Source organism: Lissotriton helveticus, chromosome 5_1, assembly GCF_964261635.1.
Source record: "Lissotriton helveticus chromosome 5_1, aLisHel1.1, whole genome shotgun sequence".
Taxonomy (NCBI): Eukaryota; Metazoa; Chordata; class Amphibia; order Caudata; family Salamandridae; genus Lissotriton; species Lissotriton helveticus.
This window is the reverse complement of record NC_136065.1, coordinates 1,989,952,290-1,989,971,179: the sequence shown is the minus strand read 5'-3', so window position 1 is coordinate 1,989,971,179 and position 18,890 is coordinate 1,989,952,290. Positions and strand designations below refer to the sequence as shown.

Below are 18,890 nucleotides of genomic sequence, written 5' to 3'. Positions count from 1 at the left end.
TCAAATATTTTCGACCAATGGGTGCGCGGCCCTTTCGCGAGACAGTTCTCACGCTTTGGCGCTCACCCCTCCTTTACAATTCCAGCCCCGCTACCCGCCCGCTGCTTCTACCAATCCCAGCGCGGCACAGAGTAACGTCAGAGCAGCTTCGCGACTGACTCCCTCCCTTACAAGGTAACGGAAACTTTCTTACTTTCTAAAGTGCTTAGTGCTTGGTTATTTCACAACGAATACACATTCGCCACTGTGCTCAAGTGTCTAGACAGAAAAGAATTTTTCACTGCAAGTAAACTAATTCCATTTACTTTTCACACACTACGGATAGATCCCTTCTGCCTACCCTTCACACAAGCATTGGAGAACCTGCTACTTCCCTAGACTCATCCACCTTTCCGGGATATTTCCGAGTCTAAAGTTTCACCAGCGAGCCCCTTTGCTTTCACCCAAGCTTCGATGAACCTGCTACTCTTCCGGTGTGACCCTCACTAGGTTATGCCACAATAGGAATTTAGCCAATGAACCTCGTTACTAACATTTATTCAAACATACATTCAGAAAAAAACCCTAGTTAGTGCTTCCAGTTCTGCCTAACCTGCACCAACTTTCCTAAAAGCCAGTGACCTCAAACGAATGGATTCTATTCACCACTCGCTATTCAATTCCCCGGGGATTCCTAACAACATAAAAAACGTTTTACGTACGAATGGATTAATACATATAACAGTATAATAACAAGAATAACGATTTTAAAACATTTCATAATTTTTCAAAGTAAACACTTCAAGTGAGTGATCAGTCCACCCGAACTGCCTACTTTCGCTAGCAGCATCCGACTTAGCTAGACTAACTAGTCCTACCTAACCTTTAACTATTCCCTAACCATCCTCGATGCTACCAGAAAATTACTGATAGAGATCGCAGGTCACCCGACCAATAATTTCGCCACTCTGGCTTCGGGGCCATATACTCCAATTCACCATATATACATTGATCAGATGACCTTACAATCTACTACCAATAATCATTGAGTCCCTTTCGATTATTTCCAGTGTACCCGACTTACCATCCACCGTTACGGGTACTTATGACCACGATGGGTCAGGGAGCTAGCTCTAAAAGGAAAGGCAGCAAAATACAAAACCCAACTTTTTGTACTTTATTTCATGAAATGACCACGGACAACTGAAAATTTTATAAGTTTTATCTAAAGTTCATTCTCAGAAATCAGTAGATTTACAAGAAGAAGACAATCAATAATCAAGATAACGAAAAGTACATAGCTATAGAGAAAAATTTGTCAGGATAACCATTGAAATTCTGATATGAGATGCAACGGGGATATGCTATGCAGATTCAGAAGAAAGTTATAAGAATGGACATTCATTAAGGAACAATCTTATGCACGTACTAGAGATTCCCTATTGGAAAAGTTTTATACTTATGGTAAATTCAGAGATCCTATATATCTATAGGAGAGTCAAAACACGCTATGCATTAAGGAAATTACTTTAGTCAGTTTTATACGAGAAAATTATAGACCACATAAGCCAATTGCAAACTGCAATGGAGAAAATGATTTCTAAAAAGGTAGGGTAACATAGGAACATGCTATGAAATGCAAATGTAAATGACTTTAATGAGATACAATGGTTGCGGAGAAAAGCATGGAAAATTAACATATGCAAAGGGTATGTCTTTATTGAAGCAAAGACAGAAAAATAGGAAGGTGCAGTTTCAGAGTTTTCAGCAAGATATTTACCTAGACTGGTGTGAAAACCAACCCTGGCCACGGGTCAGTTAAGGACAGGAAATACCCCCAGGAAGGACAGACATCAACGGGACAGCAGGTGCAGAATGGACACCCCAGGACAGGACAGGAAACCCAGATTAGGATCAGGACAGGACCACCAAGGCACGACCAGCACCCGCAGTTTGGAAACAACGCCTGCGCTCCACCCTCTCTGCAGCTATCAGTCAGGACCCCGATTGGGTCAGCGAACTCCCAGAAAAAGTGCTCCGCCAGCACTTAAGGTTTAGTAAAACCTTAGTCTATGGTCAATTTCGGACAGAGTGCTCCGCAGCGCTCTGTATCTTCAGTCACCTATTGAGTGCGTTGGGTCAGTGACAGGTCAGCTATTCAGACAAGTCGGACAAATTCCCTAGGTGAACCTAGGGTAGATATACTGTTTTGGGACAGTGTACCACCCCCCAAATGTTGCAAAGTGTCAGAATCCCCAATTTCGATTGGTCCTAAGGTAGGATTTGGTTAACACGCCAATCAGAACAGACTATTTCAAGACCTATTTTGCATTTTAAGGTGCCGCCTAGCAAGATTGGGGTTCCCATGAGAAGCGGCATAGAATACAATAGAGAAAATGTCATTGTATCGGTTTGAGGACAGTTAACTCCATCTTGCTGGGTCAGAGGTGGCGTTCACATGAGCATCTTGACTGTGGCTGCCAGCTGGCTGAGTTCCACTGCCCAAGGTTGTTTCTTGCCTCGCATCATGAGCATGCGCGAAAGGGACCTTCAAGATGGCTCACGACCCATTCGGACCCCCATTTCCCGCGATACATGAAAAGTAAGCGAAAACAAATTAAAACATAGAAAATAAACGAATGTATTACATGTCATGATTTCGTACTTCAGTTTTATCATTATAAAAATATACTATGCAATTAGATATTAGGGCAATATATAACGACACGAGAGCAAAGGCACGAGCTTCACCACATGGTTATGTTTGAGCAGCCTTTCTAGGCTATTACGCATGCGCACCCTTTCCCTCTCAAACTGTGACTGCGTCATGTCACGTGACTATGCCCAACGCATGCGCAGAAACAGAAATGCAAGCAGCGGCCATTTTAGGTACCACGGTTATTTATATTAGTAAAACACATAGGCAAGCTTCGCTACCGCACACGCATACCCTATAAAAAGAGATTAGTAAAACGTACAATTGTTATAAGGTTACAACAGATTCGAGGTTCATGAATCGAGCAAGTCGCGATGCGAAATCTTGCTCTATCAGGGGTCCCCAGAAGAGGGGGTCCAGGCGGGGCAGAGCGCGGAGGCCAGTGAAGAGGGGGGGGCAGGGTGTTTGGAAGTGGAGCAGAGCCGGAGGCCGCCAAATCCCTGCCAGGGGCCGCCACACAAATATGTATCCATCCTCAGAGGATTATTATATTAAGGAAATATATTGGCGTGGTGGCCCCTGGGGTTGGTGGCCCTGTGCAGGTGCACAGCTTGCACATGCCTAAGGCAGCCCCTGCCAGGACTGCAGAAACATAGCGCTCATTCACACACCGCCGAAAGTTCATGACCAGGACTGCACAAACATAGCGCTCATTCACACACCGCCGAAAGTTCATAGACCAGGACTGCACAAGCCTTGCGCCCATTCACACATTGCCAAAAGTTCATAGGCCAGGACTGCACAAGCCTAGCGCCCATTCACACACCGCCGAAAGTTCATAGACCAGGACTGCACAAGCCTATCGCGCATTCACACACCGCCGAAAGTGCTTGCGAGAAGTCAGTGCTGTACAAGCCTAACACGTGTGTCATACACATGCCTCTGTTGCCATGTGAAAGTTGCGCACTGTATACACAGAACCCACATTCAAAGATCAACAAACGTGGACTGCAGATGCGTATTACACACAACAAATATACAGACACTCTACGTTGCATGAAACCAGCAATGACTGATGCACTTACGTAAATATGAAGCAAACACAATACCAAACATGCAGGCGTGTACATATCTATCACATTCAACCAGCACACCACACCACACTCAGTATACATGAAACCAGTCACCACTAGAAATGTCTTGCACAAATAAACAAAACACCAGTAGGGTGACAGAGTAGGGTTGTATATGCTTAACCCATGAAAAACAAATTCATGAACCCCTTGCACTCATCGATTGTAACACTTAATGGGCATAACACATTTCAGCATGCACTACCAAAAGCCTTACACCTGGTCCGAGCAAAAGTGGTACACACTACATCTAAAAGGTCAGTACTGTCCATACCTAGCGCATATACACAAAGTGCCAGGTTAATGTCACTCATCAGGAGTGTACTAGCCACACACAGTGTACATATCGGATGAGAAGGGTGAAAATAATATACATATGTAACACTAATGTGCATTTACATGATATCCTGTTTTCTTCCTAATTTCTGAGGGAGGTGCTACTTAAAATGCTACATTTGTGTACCTTGCTTACCAAAACTTTTATTTATTTTGTTTAGCCAATGGTTCTCCCCGTGTCATGACAGTCAGAAAAACCCCAGATGGTACGATTCATCACTGCATCACGTCGAATTTCTACCAAGAGCCGGAGAAGAGGTGGAAAGGAAGCAGTGGGGAAAACCTGACCTCTGACCCACTGTCCGGATATTTAACATTTACTAGAGCGGTAAATGACACCTGTCCCGTGAAAAAACAACTGCTCAACAGGAATGAACCCACGACAGGGTCTGGGCAAGGTAAGCAATGTGTAAGGATGATATACCACTGCATCCACATGAGCCATGTGTGAATGTAAGGGTCAGGCCCTACACGCTAAGCAAACACACATACATCATCAAATGTGAATGCAAAGGGTCAGGATAGGTCACACCCAAGGCAGTATGGTTGCACAGGGGCAAATTGAACCATTCCATGGGCCCTGAAGGTCCCAGGACCCTTAAGGGTGGAGCCAGAGAGCCCACACTAGGCTTGGTACTATAGAAAGATCTAAAATACCGCCTCATCCCACAATGGGCTTCTGCCACCAGGACCCTGCCTGAGGCCTTCTGGTGAAGCAGATGAGAAGCACACCGGGAGAGAGCCTGCAAGAGCCACCTCAACACTTCCAGCCCTGCTTAATGGCACGCATCCGGGGTTAGATGAACGCATTTCAGTGTGGTGGTCTGCATCACCGCACTGAAATGCAAAGTTATGCTTTATAGAGTCTCTTCATCTGTCAGGCCGGAGCTCTGCTAATGCCCAACTCACTGACTGAGCAATTTAGCTGGAGTTGCAGCGCGTAGTTAGCTCTGCTCCCGGCTTGAGGGTTGGTTCAGCTGATCTTAGCCCAAATGTTTCGGCTACTTATGTAACAAAATAACCATGATTCACCAGACTCTTGCGCAGCGCTACTGGATACGTTCACTGACGTCATGAGGAGTCAATGTCAATGAGTAAGAGTGACGCTTTCTTGTAAGCAAAAATCAAGCACCGAAGACAAGGGAACCCTATAGGTGTCAGAAATTAAACCCATTTGAGCAACGAGAAACCCTAAGAATATCTTAAAAATGCTGCATGCACAAAAAATGGGAGGGGAATAACCTTGTAACCTGATAATTGGGATGTATGATGTTACAACGCATACTTTTACCACGCATGCCTTTACAACGCGGTATTTACAACAAATAACTTTACAACGCATAGTGCTTTGGGGCGCTGGATAGTGAATAGTTTAATTTACTATTCCAACTCCAGTCCCCGTGGATAGTAGGGAAGGTGTTGGATAGTAAATTAAATCTATTCCCTATCCTAGAGCGCCCCCCAGCGCAATGCGTTGTAATGGTTTGCGTTGTAAAAGTTGCGTCGTAAAGGCACTGCGTGGTAAAAGTTGCGTTGTCAAGGATGTTTCCCGATAATACTGTTAAACAAATGTGTAACCATGATGTTAAACATTAAACAAGTCTTTTGGGGGCAGTACTTTATTAAACTTCTGTGCACATATGCAGGAACACGCACACTTAAATATACAAGAAAATACTTACTGGATGCAACAGATTGTCACTTCCATTATAAAATATACAACATACAATTAAAGTCTATATCATGACATGTCACAGGCTCAGCTGTAATTATTTAAAAAAGATTAGTTAAGTTGCTAGCTAAAATAATTAAAATCAATTAATATACCAAGCTAAGCGGTCCAGCCCAGTCGGCGCGAAGCTGCCCAGCCCCACAGCACCACCAGACCAGCCACAGCCTAAAAGCACTTAGCAGCAGCCAGTCACAGAGCTACAGGCTCTGCTGACTTGCTGATGCTCGACACTGAAAGCATAAGTGGTTGGACCACAAAGCTCACCCTAAAATGAGTTAATGCGACTGAATCCATAACGCTGAACTCAACTTACAGTGAGCAGACTGACTGTAGAGAGAGCTCAGCTGTAACTTACACAGCTGAGCAGCTTAGAATGATCATGACTGTGCACTCTATAAAAGCAAATATTATAGGAAAGGACATTGGACTCACACTCTACTTCTGTGTCTTTGCGAGCCGTGGTGCCAATTCGGCACAGGCCTCTGGCTAGTCCTGGCCGCAACGACTCCCCCCAACAGCAGCTGCAGTCCGTCCACAAGGTCGAGTCCGGTCGGAGTGCAGCTGTAGCATATGATCACCAGTAGAGATAATTATCTCCGGTCTGTGCTGCCATTCATGATTGGAAACTTAATTTGATTAACTAAACTCTGCAACCAGCTCGCGCCGCTAGCGGCTGGGCCCACCGCTAAGCGTGTGTGAGATACTGTCCTGGCTGTCTCGGCAGTAGCCATTGGGCCACTGTCGCGCACCTGAACATTTAAATATTGCTGTGTTCTGCACCGTCAGCCCCGCGACAGAATCCACTCTACTCCAGGCAAGGTACTGGCTACAAGAACTAGATGTGATGGGCAAATTAGTATGCGCGCCTCTGTGGGTACTGGGTGCACTGTTAGTTTTTAGTAATGGGCACATCCCAACGAGAACTGAGCACAGCATGGGTTTTTGAAGAGGCTGAAATTAATTAACAGACTGTCCTCCTTTCCTACGAGCTTTGTGCACCCCAAGACTCTCCTATGGGGTCTGCCATCTTGCAAGATCACACAAGGTCTATTGCAGAGAAAACATAGTCCAACGGTCTGGGTAGCAGGGCTCGTAGGAGCAAGAATCTTTGCTCCCCATCGTAGAAAGTCTTTCCAGCTGTGCAGTATGACCCAGTGCCCACCTGCAGAAAGTAAATTGACCAGTTTGCTGGGTATCAAGCCCAACCACCTGTAGAAACAAGTCTCACTGCTTTCTGTTGCAATCCATATCTGATCTCTATAAATGTATGGAGTTACCATAGTTCCTTTCTTGCATAATTTTCTGTTGGTATTTCTCTGACCCCCCCCCCCCATCTCCGCCATATGGTGCATTCCAGCCGTTTGGGCTGAAGCCTGTGTTGGAATTTTGGTGTGGACAAGAGGACTGTGAGTCTTGGCGTGGAGGGAGTTTGGAGTGGCGGAGAGTGGAGAATCGTAATAAAAGATGCTTTTATTCATTGTGTGTCGCAGTGTCTTTGTAACACTGGCGATGATGTGCGTAAGGGGCATATGCCACGGTCTCCTTCCCTTCTGGATATCCTCTGCTTCTGACCTGTGCCAGCTGGAATTCTTTTCCCTGTTCACCGTGTACCGGCAAGGTTGAGGTACTGTCTCTTTGCTTATTTCCTCTTACCTCCGCATTCTTCTGTTCCTTTGGATGCCCTCCAGCTGCCCATTAACCTGCAATTTCAGGACTCCTTCCTTCAAGCCCCATCACTCGCATCTTTTTTAAGTCTCGCCTACGCATCGCGAATGCGCTGCATAGGAAAAAGACCTTTAGCTATGGGCACAGCCTTGCGGGCAAAAACGTGCATGCGTTGCATTGCTTCCAATGGCAACGTGTGCACGTCTGGCGATTCCCTTGCGGTAGCGAGCCTTTGAACCATATGGTTCCTGCTTGCTCCTGCAAGGGAAACAGGCGCAGGCCCCCTCCTCTCTCCCTTCCCCCTGCTGCCAGCGCGAGGCGCACGCGCTTGTCTTTTTTGGATCCATTTCACAGGGAAGCAACTAAATGAAGGAAGGAAAGAGAGGTTGTGAACCGTTTCTTCAAGTCACTGTTTTCAGTAAGTGAGGAGCAAGATAGAAAGAGATGGAATAATAGGAAGAGATGGGGGCAGCTGCCAGCACAGAAAAGAAGAGGACATTGTCTGTGTCTTCTCTGAGCAGTAAGGAAGAGACAGAGTCCTTTTCCTTCTTTGCCCGACACCGAACGTCCACGAAAGCAAGTGCTGTCTCACTAGTGTGCTTCTATTTCCAGCTCTGTATTCCATGTTGCTCATTGCCATAGGTGTGCTTCTCTCCCACCTCCTCCTTGATGTGTTCGCCCTCCTGTGCTTCTGCCCTCCCACGTTGCTTTCTTGCATGTGTGTGTCTCCTCTCCTAGCCCCACGGTGCTCTCTCTCCCTCTCGCATGTTTGCTTTTCTCCCCCAGTGCTCCACATTGTTCTCTCTCAAATGTTTGCTTTTCTCTGTCCCCTACCCATGCCCTCTTTGTTGCTTTCTCCACCTGCACCCATGTGTTGCATCCTTCCCCGATCTCAGAACCCCATGTTGCTTCCCCCACCTGTGCCCTCTATGTTGTTTCTTCCCTCCTGCTTTGCTTTTGCCCTCGGTTTTGTTTCCCCATCCACCCACCTGATTTAAAAAACAATTTTGCAGGTTTGTTTTCTTTTATTTACCAATACAACAGTAAATAATGGGGGAAAAAACCCACCTCATTTTGTAGGCATGTGCAAGTCCACAAAGCAATGCAAGCGGCCACACCCAAGGCTTTATTTTTTATAAATCCATAGCCATGCTGCACGGCATTGGAGATGCTGTCCTGCATTGCTATAAATCATTGGCAAAGGAAATAGATCCCAAAGGAGAGACCTATTGGCTTCACTGAAGCTTGTTGAAATTCCTTCTAGCTGCCTATTGTGTTCCGCGAGGTGTTACTGCTGGCCCTGCTCGGAGACTAGACCTGAGCATGCCTGGTTCTAGACGGGTGTGGTTGCCGTCGGCGTGGGGGACCAGAGACAGAGGCGTTACTGCTGGCTCTGCTGCAGAGACACACCCTGAGCCAGCCTTGTGATGGGTGGCCCGAGTTCACAGAAAGTTCCCTCTAGTGGTATTGAGATGCAATTGCCGATGATGGGCAGAGACTTTCTGTTTTTCTCACGCCTGTTTCCTTGGCTCGGCGAGCATAGTTTCAGGCAACATACAGCTTCGTTGATTTAGTCAGCCATCACCTCCACTGTTATGTGTCCGGTGTTCAGTGGCATGCACACTTTCTTAATCTGTGGCATTGGTCTCCTACGTGTGGGCAGTGGCTGCGTGCACTCTGTTCGGTGATGGTCTCACCTTTGTATTTCTTTCGTCCTCCAACCATATGTTAAGCATGTCTCAGTGACACACACACTTTCATCAGCTATACTGCTCCCTATGTACTAGCATTTTGGGGACTGCATGCAATTCCATCTCGGTGTCTGCACACCATTTTATCATAATATGAATAGCTTCATTACACTTGTCATGGTCTAGGTTGTTTATGGGTATTGTGTGTGTTGGGTTATATCCTCATTTATTCAGGTTCTCTCCCATGGGTGAGCTACTATTTTTGTATGGCCCTGAGGTATATCAATTGTGTTAACTTTACCCTTACAGTGGTCATAATTGATTATTATCCTCTATTCCACTGTGAACTCTATTTTATATTTGGCCCTGATATATATCCTACTGTATTTATCTAATGCTTCCAGTAGTCCTACCTTCCTCTTTCCTCCCTCGCACTGTTAACCATCTCGACTCAGGATAGAGCTTGGCAAAATCCAGGCTTAGAGAATGCTACTGGTTTCCCAACATGGATTCTCTTGTGGAATCCAAGGTTAAGAACTTTCTAATTTGTGCTAATAGTGAAAACCCAAAGTTGTTCACAAAATTCTCTTATCTCCAGTTTCCATTCCAGAAAAGCCAGGGAAGAAACTTTCTCTGGGTATATTTGGCCCCATTAATCGTAAAGGTGTTCCTAAACGTTTTGCTTTTGTTTCATTCGACTACCAATCCCATTGGGTCTTCACAAAGATGGTGAATCAAAACACCACACAAATTCTCTTTGATTTCCTAATTGAAACTTTCACAACAGAATGCATCCTATACACCCCCGTCACGGATAATGGTGTGCAATTTACCTCTGCTCTCATGACTGATTTTCTTTCAAAATTAGCCATCACTTACCTTTGTACTGACCCAGAGCTAATGGCCTGGTGGAAAGAATTAACAGGATGATCAAGGAATGCATACAACTAGCCTGTGTAAATCACCTTCCGGTTGAGAGTGCTATACAGGACATGCTCTGGGCATACCACACTACTAACCAGGTCACCTGCACATCCCCCTTTTCCTCTCTCAATAGAAGGAAACCAAGCACAAAGTCCTTTCCGAATTAGATTGGGGGAGGTGAAATGTTGGAATATAGTTGGATTGATACATGAAACAAAAATCACTTCCTATCAAAACGATTACAAAATGTCGTACGACCACAAACACAACCCTAGAAAACGGAATTGGTTTGTAGGTGATTGTGTATATGTCAAGAACCCTGCTGAGAGGTGCCAGAGGGCCTCTAAGTTCTTTGGGCCTATGCAACTAGTTGGAATCAAACATGATGTTGCAGTCATTGACAATAGGCAAAAGTGGATCACGGACAGCTTGGCCATTTACTATTCTCCAGTCATTAACAGACATGGCAAATACCCCGCCACGCCGGAGTTCCAGCAGGATCCAACCTACAATGTTTCCAAGTACAAAAGAATTGGGTCCTCACCAAAGTGGCATGAAGACAATCACATGTGGAATTGATGTTCTACTCTCCTGTTTTCTTTAATTATCAGGGGGAAAGATGGGTTGTAATCCGTGTCTGCTCTCTATAAATGTATTGACTTACCATAGTTCCTTTCTTGATATAATGGTCTGTTGGTATTTCCCTGCCCCCCTCTCCCCATCTCCACTATGTTAGAATGTTGGTGTGGACAAGAGGACTGTGAGGCTTGGCGTGGAGTGAGTATGGAGTTGCGAGGAGTGGAGAATCCTAATAAAAGACGCTTTTATTTATCTTGTGTCACAGCGTCTTTGTAACACTTTCCTTTTAAGAAAAGACAATATAGCTTTGCTGTACAGCCCACTGGACATTAAAGAAAAGAATGATTTCCAAACAAACAGGGCCCACACCCTTGGATGTAACGCCCAACCTGGTCTTTCTCAGAGACAAGGCCTCTTATAAGACTTTTACATTAACAACTTTTTGCATACTTAGGCTGTGGAAATACTGGTTCTGCAGGAGTTTGAGCTATAAGTACAGTATAATTTACCCAGCATGTTTATGACAAATCAGCAATTTGAAGGCCTCAAGCCCCTTGCTAGGTTCTTTTATACTGTAAGTTCCCTCCTCGATCTTACCTGCAATACACCACTATCACTATTAGAAATCACTACAGATCACAGGTCTCATGCTCTCACCTTGACATAACCCTTCCGAACCAAATACTAGTGGGGTGAAAATGCTAAGTAACTCTTGGCCCCGGTTCTCACCTTGGACCTACTCCATCTGAACCAGCTCCCTAGCTATGGTGACGATGCTTCCATTTCCAACATTGCTTTCTCCAAATCTGGAGTCAATGCCTTCAAAATCACATATTCCCCACACCTCACTAAATATTCAATGAAAAACCTAAAACATAAAAACTGGAAAGATCTCCTGGAAGTCCTTGTCAAAGGCCAATACCATTACTAGCGGAATGGAACCTTCAAAACTGACCTCTGCCACTTCACTTGTCACTCTGAGTTATGGACCAGCTCCTTACAAAACAAGCTGTGTCCACTCAATGTCAATAATTCCTTCAGGTCAAAAACATCCCCTTTTCTTCCTCTCGGTAACCTTTCTCTCTCCATCTTCAAAAATGGCAAAATTATCTTCCAAGCGGGCACCACGATCTTGGCCTTAGTCAACAGTCTCCTACCCTCACACCCCTTGCAGCTCTCTCTCTCTTAACAACCTCTTCTTGCCTTTCCCCTCACATAGTCTTTGCACTCTCCCTCAACTGACTTCTCCAATCAACTCCTCTTTCCCCAGACCCCTTCATTGCACATTCCACCAATTACAACCCCCCCAAATGCTCCTTAACTCACACCCCAATGTCTGCCCTCTACTCATCTGCTTCTACCTTAATCATTACTGGAGAACTACCTCATCACTCCCACCGATCCGCCTCTCTCCAGATGTTGATAACCCCATTCCCTCCATCATCTCCCCTGCAACAACACAGCATTACCTAACTACTTCTCTTATATCCCAGCCCAATCTAGCCAACCTCACCTCAGCTACACGCCAACAGCACAAAACCTCTCACCCATCTATCGGATACTGAAAAACCAGCTTGCCGTTCTAACTCTCCCTCCACCTCACCCACACTTCGTTCTTTCACATGCCCGCACCAATATCTTCTCTCGTCCCTCCCTCCACCACTCTGAGCCCTACACTTCTTCGTACATTGGCTCCTTTGAATGGCAACCTCGTGAGCCCTCCTTCTCTGCCTTCTTTGGTCTCCCCAGTGACTTTTCCGAGTTCAAACATATCTTAAATCCTGATTCAAAAGAGCAATCCATCCATCGGGGAATAATGGCCTGCCTCCCTTATCTCCTAACCTCCTCATCATATCTCTTGCTGAAAATGTATACTTTTATACAAGCTTTCAGTCAGTATATGGAAGGGACTCCCATACAACTTCCTGAGCAGAATAATAGACTTCAGTTAACCAATATCCACTGGAGCAATTGTTTCCCTAGGCCCAATGGTTGTACTGTCACCTCAGTGATACGGAACTTCACAGTCTTATTAAAAGGTAAGAAAACACGAAATCCTCAGTTTCTCAGTCCTCCTAGCCAAACTCAATACTGCCTACCAACTTCTTGAACCGCAGTCAACCCCACGCTCACTTAGAGAAATCCCCTTAGATTGTGTATGTAAAGTGCTCTGATACCCACGGGTCTAGCTAGCGCTATATAAAACTTTATAAATAAATAAATACAGGCTTCTTCTCAACAGATTTCATTCGTTTGGGTGCAAGTTGGTGGAAATTTCAATCCATGCCACCCCCATCCTCAGAATGATGGGTTTTACCACCCCCAGTTTAAAACAGCATCTTCATTGAGGACTGCATGGTATTTTTCACATCCCAGTAAATCAGCTCAGACAATATTATCTTCCTCTGGGATAATCTTCACTGGGGAACCGAGGTCAGCAAACCTATGAACATCTGCATCTCTTTTCTCAACGGCGGTGACCTCCGACAACACTGCCAGAAATCCTCACACTGCACGGGTTCCATTATGAATCTGATCATATCTAGAATGCCCCACCTCTTGACCACTGACCCATTCCCATTGACTAATCTGAGCACCTCAAGATCACTTTTTTTTTATTTTTTTTTTTATTTCTTTATTTGTGCTTGAGGCATGCAAATATTATATCAGGACATATGAACCGTGGTTACATACAGCACCGCATGTTGACAGTGTCTCAGCCCACATAGTTAATTTTATCTTTCTGCTAACAAGCATCTGGTGAATAGAACTCCCAAAACTCCCTCTCCACCCCCCTCCATTCCGTGTCAAGTTAGGGAGTTACGTGGAAGACATTTAACACTGTACGTGAGTGCGGTGGTCACTAACTAAAGCATAGGCATTATTCCCGTCCTGTTCCCTACGGGAGGAAGCCCCCCACCTGGGGTCCCACAGACCTTCGGGGTCTAGTCTTTTAATTCTGCTAACATAGAAGATCATGCCAGGAGATCGTCACCAACCCTGTTGTCCTTTCGCTCAAATTTCATCCGTACGAATTCCGCAGTTGCCCATTCACGCATATCTCGGACCCATTCTTCGGGCTGTGGGGTCTGGGACGTAACCATGCAATAACAATGCATCTTTAAGCCAGGACTGGTCCTAGGAGATCAAACCGTCTATTTCGCCCCTTGTGCTTCGGCGTGGGTAACAGTCCCGGCAATGTCTGCCTAATCTCCCTAGGGATTCTCCATCCCATAGCAACCGAAAGACGCGCGAGTACCTTCTCCCAATAGGAGAGCAATGGCGACAGGACCAGACCATGTGAAGGAATGCACATTGAGTCTTTGGCAGTCGTTATTGTTGATCAGTTATATTATGTGTAGTGTGCCTACTGGTGAACTAAGTTATATTGGAGGAGTTTGAATCATGCGTTGGCGCTCACCTTCGTACCCCCTCATGACCTTTCTTCCATTCGCCCTCCATCAGGGGTTCATCTACCAACCCATCCCATTTTGACTCTGTCAGTATTTCGCTGGGTTAATCATTTCTTAATGCTCTATTTAGGTGCTATACCAGCTGCCTGCCCTGCACCATGTACAACATTTCTTTCAGTGTTATGGTGGTAGGGGGTTCCTCAGGTAACATAGGCCAGATGTCTCAAACTACACTGGAGAGCTTTTCATATTGTAAAAATTGTCCCGCTCCTAGGTTGAAGTTGACCCGTGCTTCCTCGCGAGTAATATATTTGTCGTCTGTGTACAGATCTCCCACTATCTGACATCCTCACTCCTACTACCAGCACACCGACATAGTTAGGAATATTGGCAAAAGGGCGCAGTGGCCACTGGGGCATGTCTGTTGCGTATGGGGCATGCTGCACCACCCGGCGTACCACAGATTCCCTTGTTGCGGCTATGTGTCACACAATGTTTGGGATCTCCTGGGTGGGTGGGGGTACCGCGCCCAAGCATCAAGAGGTCCGGCAGTAGACTGTCTCCATGCGTTCCTGCCAAGAGATGTCTTTCCAGTTATCTTCACTGTCGAGACAGTGAACCGCATATTGTAGTTGGGAGGCCATGTAATAAAATTCGAAACAAGGAACCTCTAGCCCTCCTCCAGCCGACATTTTTTTAGCATTGTCATACGTACCCTTCTGCGCTTATTACCCCATAGGAGTCCGCCATTAAGCCATCTAATGTCTGGAAGTAGTATCGCGGAATCATGTAGAGCGAGTGTTTCCTTGCAAAGAGACAGCGAGGTAGGATAATCATTTTGCCAATTGCAATGACCTGACCCCAGAACAACCCCCACGCCGCACGGCTCGCCAGCTGTGAGCGCGTCTCTGCCCCGGCGCCACAGGTTCGCCCCTGGCCTCGGTGCCCCCTCGCCGCTGCTCGTTTTCCTTCTTCGCTGTTGCCCTCAATTTTCGTGTTTATTTCCTGATTGTACATTCTTTGTCTCTCTGTTGAGTTACTACTGTGCTAATTTGTTAGTATTGTACCCCTGCCCTCTGGTGTGCCCCCTTTTTCTCTTCTGTACCCCATTGGCCGCCCAGCACCCGCCTCCCAGCTGCTCCTCCCTCCCACTTCGCCTCATATGGAGCCCACGCGTAGGCGCAGCGTTCACGCGCAGCGGGCGCGCCGATTGTGCGCCAAAGGCAAACCCGTCTACACCCGTCCGCGCCTGGACCGCGCCCAGCGCCAGTACCCCTGGTGCTCGACGATGCCAGCGCACCCGACGAACTTACGACGCCGCCACCCTCCACGCACTCAACGCCAGCTGGAACCCCGCCTGCTACCGAGCCACCCCGAAACGCACCCACGGACCCTTCACCTGCCAAGCCTGCCAATTCACCTCCCTCCGAACCTGCACCGCACCCGCCAAGCCGAGCACCAGCAACAACCACCTCAAGTGCATCCTGCTCAACACCCGCTCCATCCACAGGCACGCTGTCGAACTCTGGAACCTCCTCGACACAACATCACCAGACGTCGCCTTCCTCACAGAAACCTGGATGAACGCCTCCTCAGCCCCCGACATCGCCATAGCCATCCCGGACGGCTACAAGATCACCCGGAGGGACCGCGTCAACCAAACCGGAGGAGGCATCGCCATCGTCCACAGAAACACCATCCACATCACGACCAACTCCGACGACACCCTCACCGCCGCTGAGCACCTTCACTTCCAGATACACACCGACCCCAAGACCACCCTCAGAGGCACCCTCATCTACAGACCCCCGGGACCACGCACACAATTCAGCGAAGCCATCGCAGACTTCGTCAGTCCGCACGCCCTCACCTCCACAGATTACATCCTCCTTGGGAACCTCAACTTCCACCTGGCGAACAACAAGGACTGCAACACCGCCGCCCTGCTGGACAACCTCGCCAACTTCGGACTCAAACAACTGGTGAACACCCCCACCCACTACGCCGGCCACACTTGACCCCATCTTCTCCTCCAGCAAGCACATCTCCTTCAGCCACTCCACCGGACTACACTGGACAGATCACAGATGCGTCCACTTCAACTTCAGGAGAACCACGACCCACCACCACCCACAACAGGTTCCCCGCAGAAGCTGGAGCAAGATCACCACCGACCAGCACACCCCCACCCTCAGCCAGAACCCGCCCACCAACACGACGGACCCCAACGAAGCAGCCCGCAACCTCACACAGTTACTCACCAACTGCGCAGACGAACTCGCACCACTGAAGAATCCTCCCAGCAGACTCGGCAGCAAGAAAGCCTTGTGGTTTACCAACAGCCTCAAAAACTCCAAGAAAACCTGCCGCACCCTCGAGAAAGCCTGGCGCCGCAACCAGACAGCAGAACACATGACAGCCCTCAAGAACGCCACCCACAAACACCACCAGCTGATCAGCACCACCAAGAAGACAACATTCAAAGAACGACTGGACAACAACACCCACAACTGCAAGGAACTCTTCAGCATCGTTAAAGAGCTCTCCAACCCCAGCGCCTGCAACAACGACATCACACCCTCGCAAGACCTCTGCGACTCACTCGCCTCGCTCTTTCACCGCAAGATCGCCGACATACACAACAGCTTTGGCGCGCTGACCACGCACGCAACCACCGAACCAGCGCCCCCCACCACCACCCTCTGCACCTGGACCCCTGTCAGCACCGAAGACACCACCCGCCCGGTGAACACCATCCACTCCGGCTCCCCTACCGACCCCTGCCCACACCACATCTTCAACAAAGCCGACTCCATCATCGCACCCCAACTCCGGAACATCATCAACAGCTCCTTCGCATCCGCCACCTTCCCGGAGAGCTGGAATCATGCCGAGCTGAGCGCCCTCCTGAAGAAACCCACCGCGGACCCCACGGACCTCAAGAACTTCCGCCCCATCTCGCTCCTCCCCTTTCCAGCCAAAGTCATCGAGAAGACCGTCAACAGACAACTCTCCGCCTTCCTCGAGACCAACGGATCCCTCGAACCCTCACAGTCCGGTTTCCGAGCAAACCACAGCACCGAGACCGCCCTCATCGCAGCCACCGACGACATCAGGTCTCTGCTCGACAATGGGGAAACCGCTGCCCTCATCCTCCTGGACCTCTCAGCAGCCTTCCACACCGTATGCCACCGCACCCTGATACGGCGCCTCAGCAACACCGGAATCCAAGGAGCGGCACTGGAGTAGATCTCGTTCCTCGCCGGAAGAACCCAGAGAGTCCGCTTCCCCCCGTTCCGATCCGCGGCCACCGAAGTCATCTGCGGCGTCCCGCAAGGATCCTCACTCAGCCCCACCCTCTTCAACGTCTACATGAGCCCTCTCGCAGCCATCGCTCGCCAACACAACCTCAACATCATCTCCTACGCCAACGACACCCAGCTGATCCTCTCCCTCACCAACGACCCCGCCACCGCCAAAGCCAACCTCCAGGAAGGAATGAATGACGTCGCAGAATGGATGAACATCAGCCGTCTGAAACTGAACTCAGACAAGACGGAAGTCTTCATCCTCGGACCATCTCCTTCTGCCTGGGACGACTCCTGGTGACCCCCCGCCCTGGGCACCGCACCCAAGCCAACGGACCACGCACGCAACCTGGGCTTCATCCTGGACTCCTCCCTCACGATGACCAAGCAAGTCAACGCCGTCTCGTCATCCTGCTTCAACACCCTGCGCATGCTCCGAAAGATCTTCCGATGGATCCCCACCGAAACCAGTAAGACGGTCACCCAGGCCCTCGTCACCAGCCGTCTGGACTACGGGAACACCCTCTACGCTGGAACCACAGCCACACTCCAGAAAAGACTCCAGCGCATTCAGAACGCCTCAGTAATACTCATCCTGGACATCCCTCGCCACAGCCACATCTCTGCCCACCTGAAAGACCTGCACTGGCTCCCCGTCAGCAAGAGGATCACGTTCAGACTCCTCACCCACGCACACAAGGCTCTCCACGACACGGGCCCGAAGTACCTCAACAGCCACCTCACATTTTACACACCCACCCGCCAGCTCCGATCAGCCAGCTTCGCCCTCGCCTCCGTCCCACGAATTCGCAAATCCACCGTCGGAGGAAGATCCTTCTCCTACCTGGCAGCCAAGACATGGAACTCCCTCCCCACTCACCTACGGCTGACCCTGGACCATCTCTCTTTCAGGAAACAACTCAAGACCTGGCTGTTCGAGCAGTAGCGACCACCCCCCCTAAGCGCCTTGAGACCCATACAGGTGAGTAGCGCGCTATACAAATTTTGTTGATTGATTGATTGAATGCGTCCCGTTAGTGATAATGGCAGGTCTCGCCAGAAATGTATGGACCCCTGTAATCCCTCAACCACCCTCCCCATATTGAGATCCAAGTAGGTAGAGGCTGTATTTACCAGCCGAATCTCTAGATAGTGCGTTCCTTCGCTCACCCATGGTACCTCCACCTGTGGCAGTTCAGACGATGGTACTGTGGCTAACTTGCCAATGGGAATCAGCTCGGACGTCTCAGGGTTTATATGAAGCCCTGAGATTTTGCCAAGGTTTTTCAACTCCGTAATGAGAGGCACCAAACGCGTTTGGCGTGATAGGTAGATCAATGTGTCGTCCGCATATAATGAAACCACATGGTTAGATTCCCCCAGCTTAATCCCTCAGGGTCCCAACTCTCTTTGGAGGCATGCCGCCAAAGGCTCCATAGCCAACCCAAATAGCAGGAGGGAGTGAGGGCACCCC

General features: G+C 48.3%; 1 protein-coding gene across 4 annotated transcripts in view; it reads left to right on the top strand.

Annotated features, from left to right (window-relative positions):
• Window positions 1-18,890, top strand: part of LOC144756137 (butyrophilin subfamily 3 member A3-like) — a 387,539-nt gene that overhangs the window by 193,258 nt on the left and 175,391 nt on the right. For all 4 annotated transcript variants that reach the window (XM_078645702.1, XM_078645701.1, XM_078645704.1 and 1 more), the window contains one exon: window positions 4,266-4,502. In XM_078645702.1, the coding sequence (XP_078501828.1) occupies window positions 4,266-4,502 (237 nt within the window). The remainder of the gene's footprint in view (window positions 1-4,265; window positions 4,503-18,890) is intronic.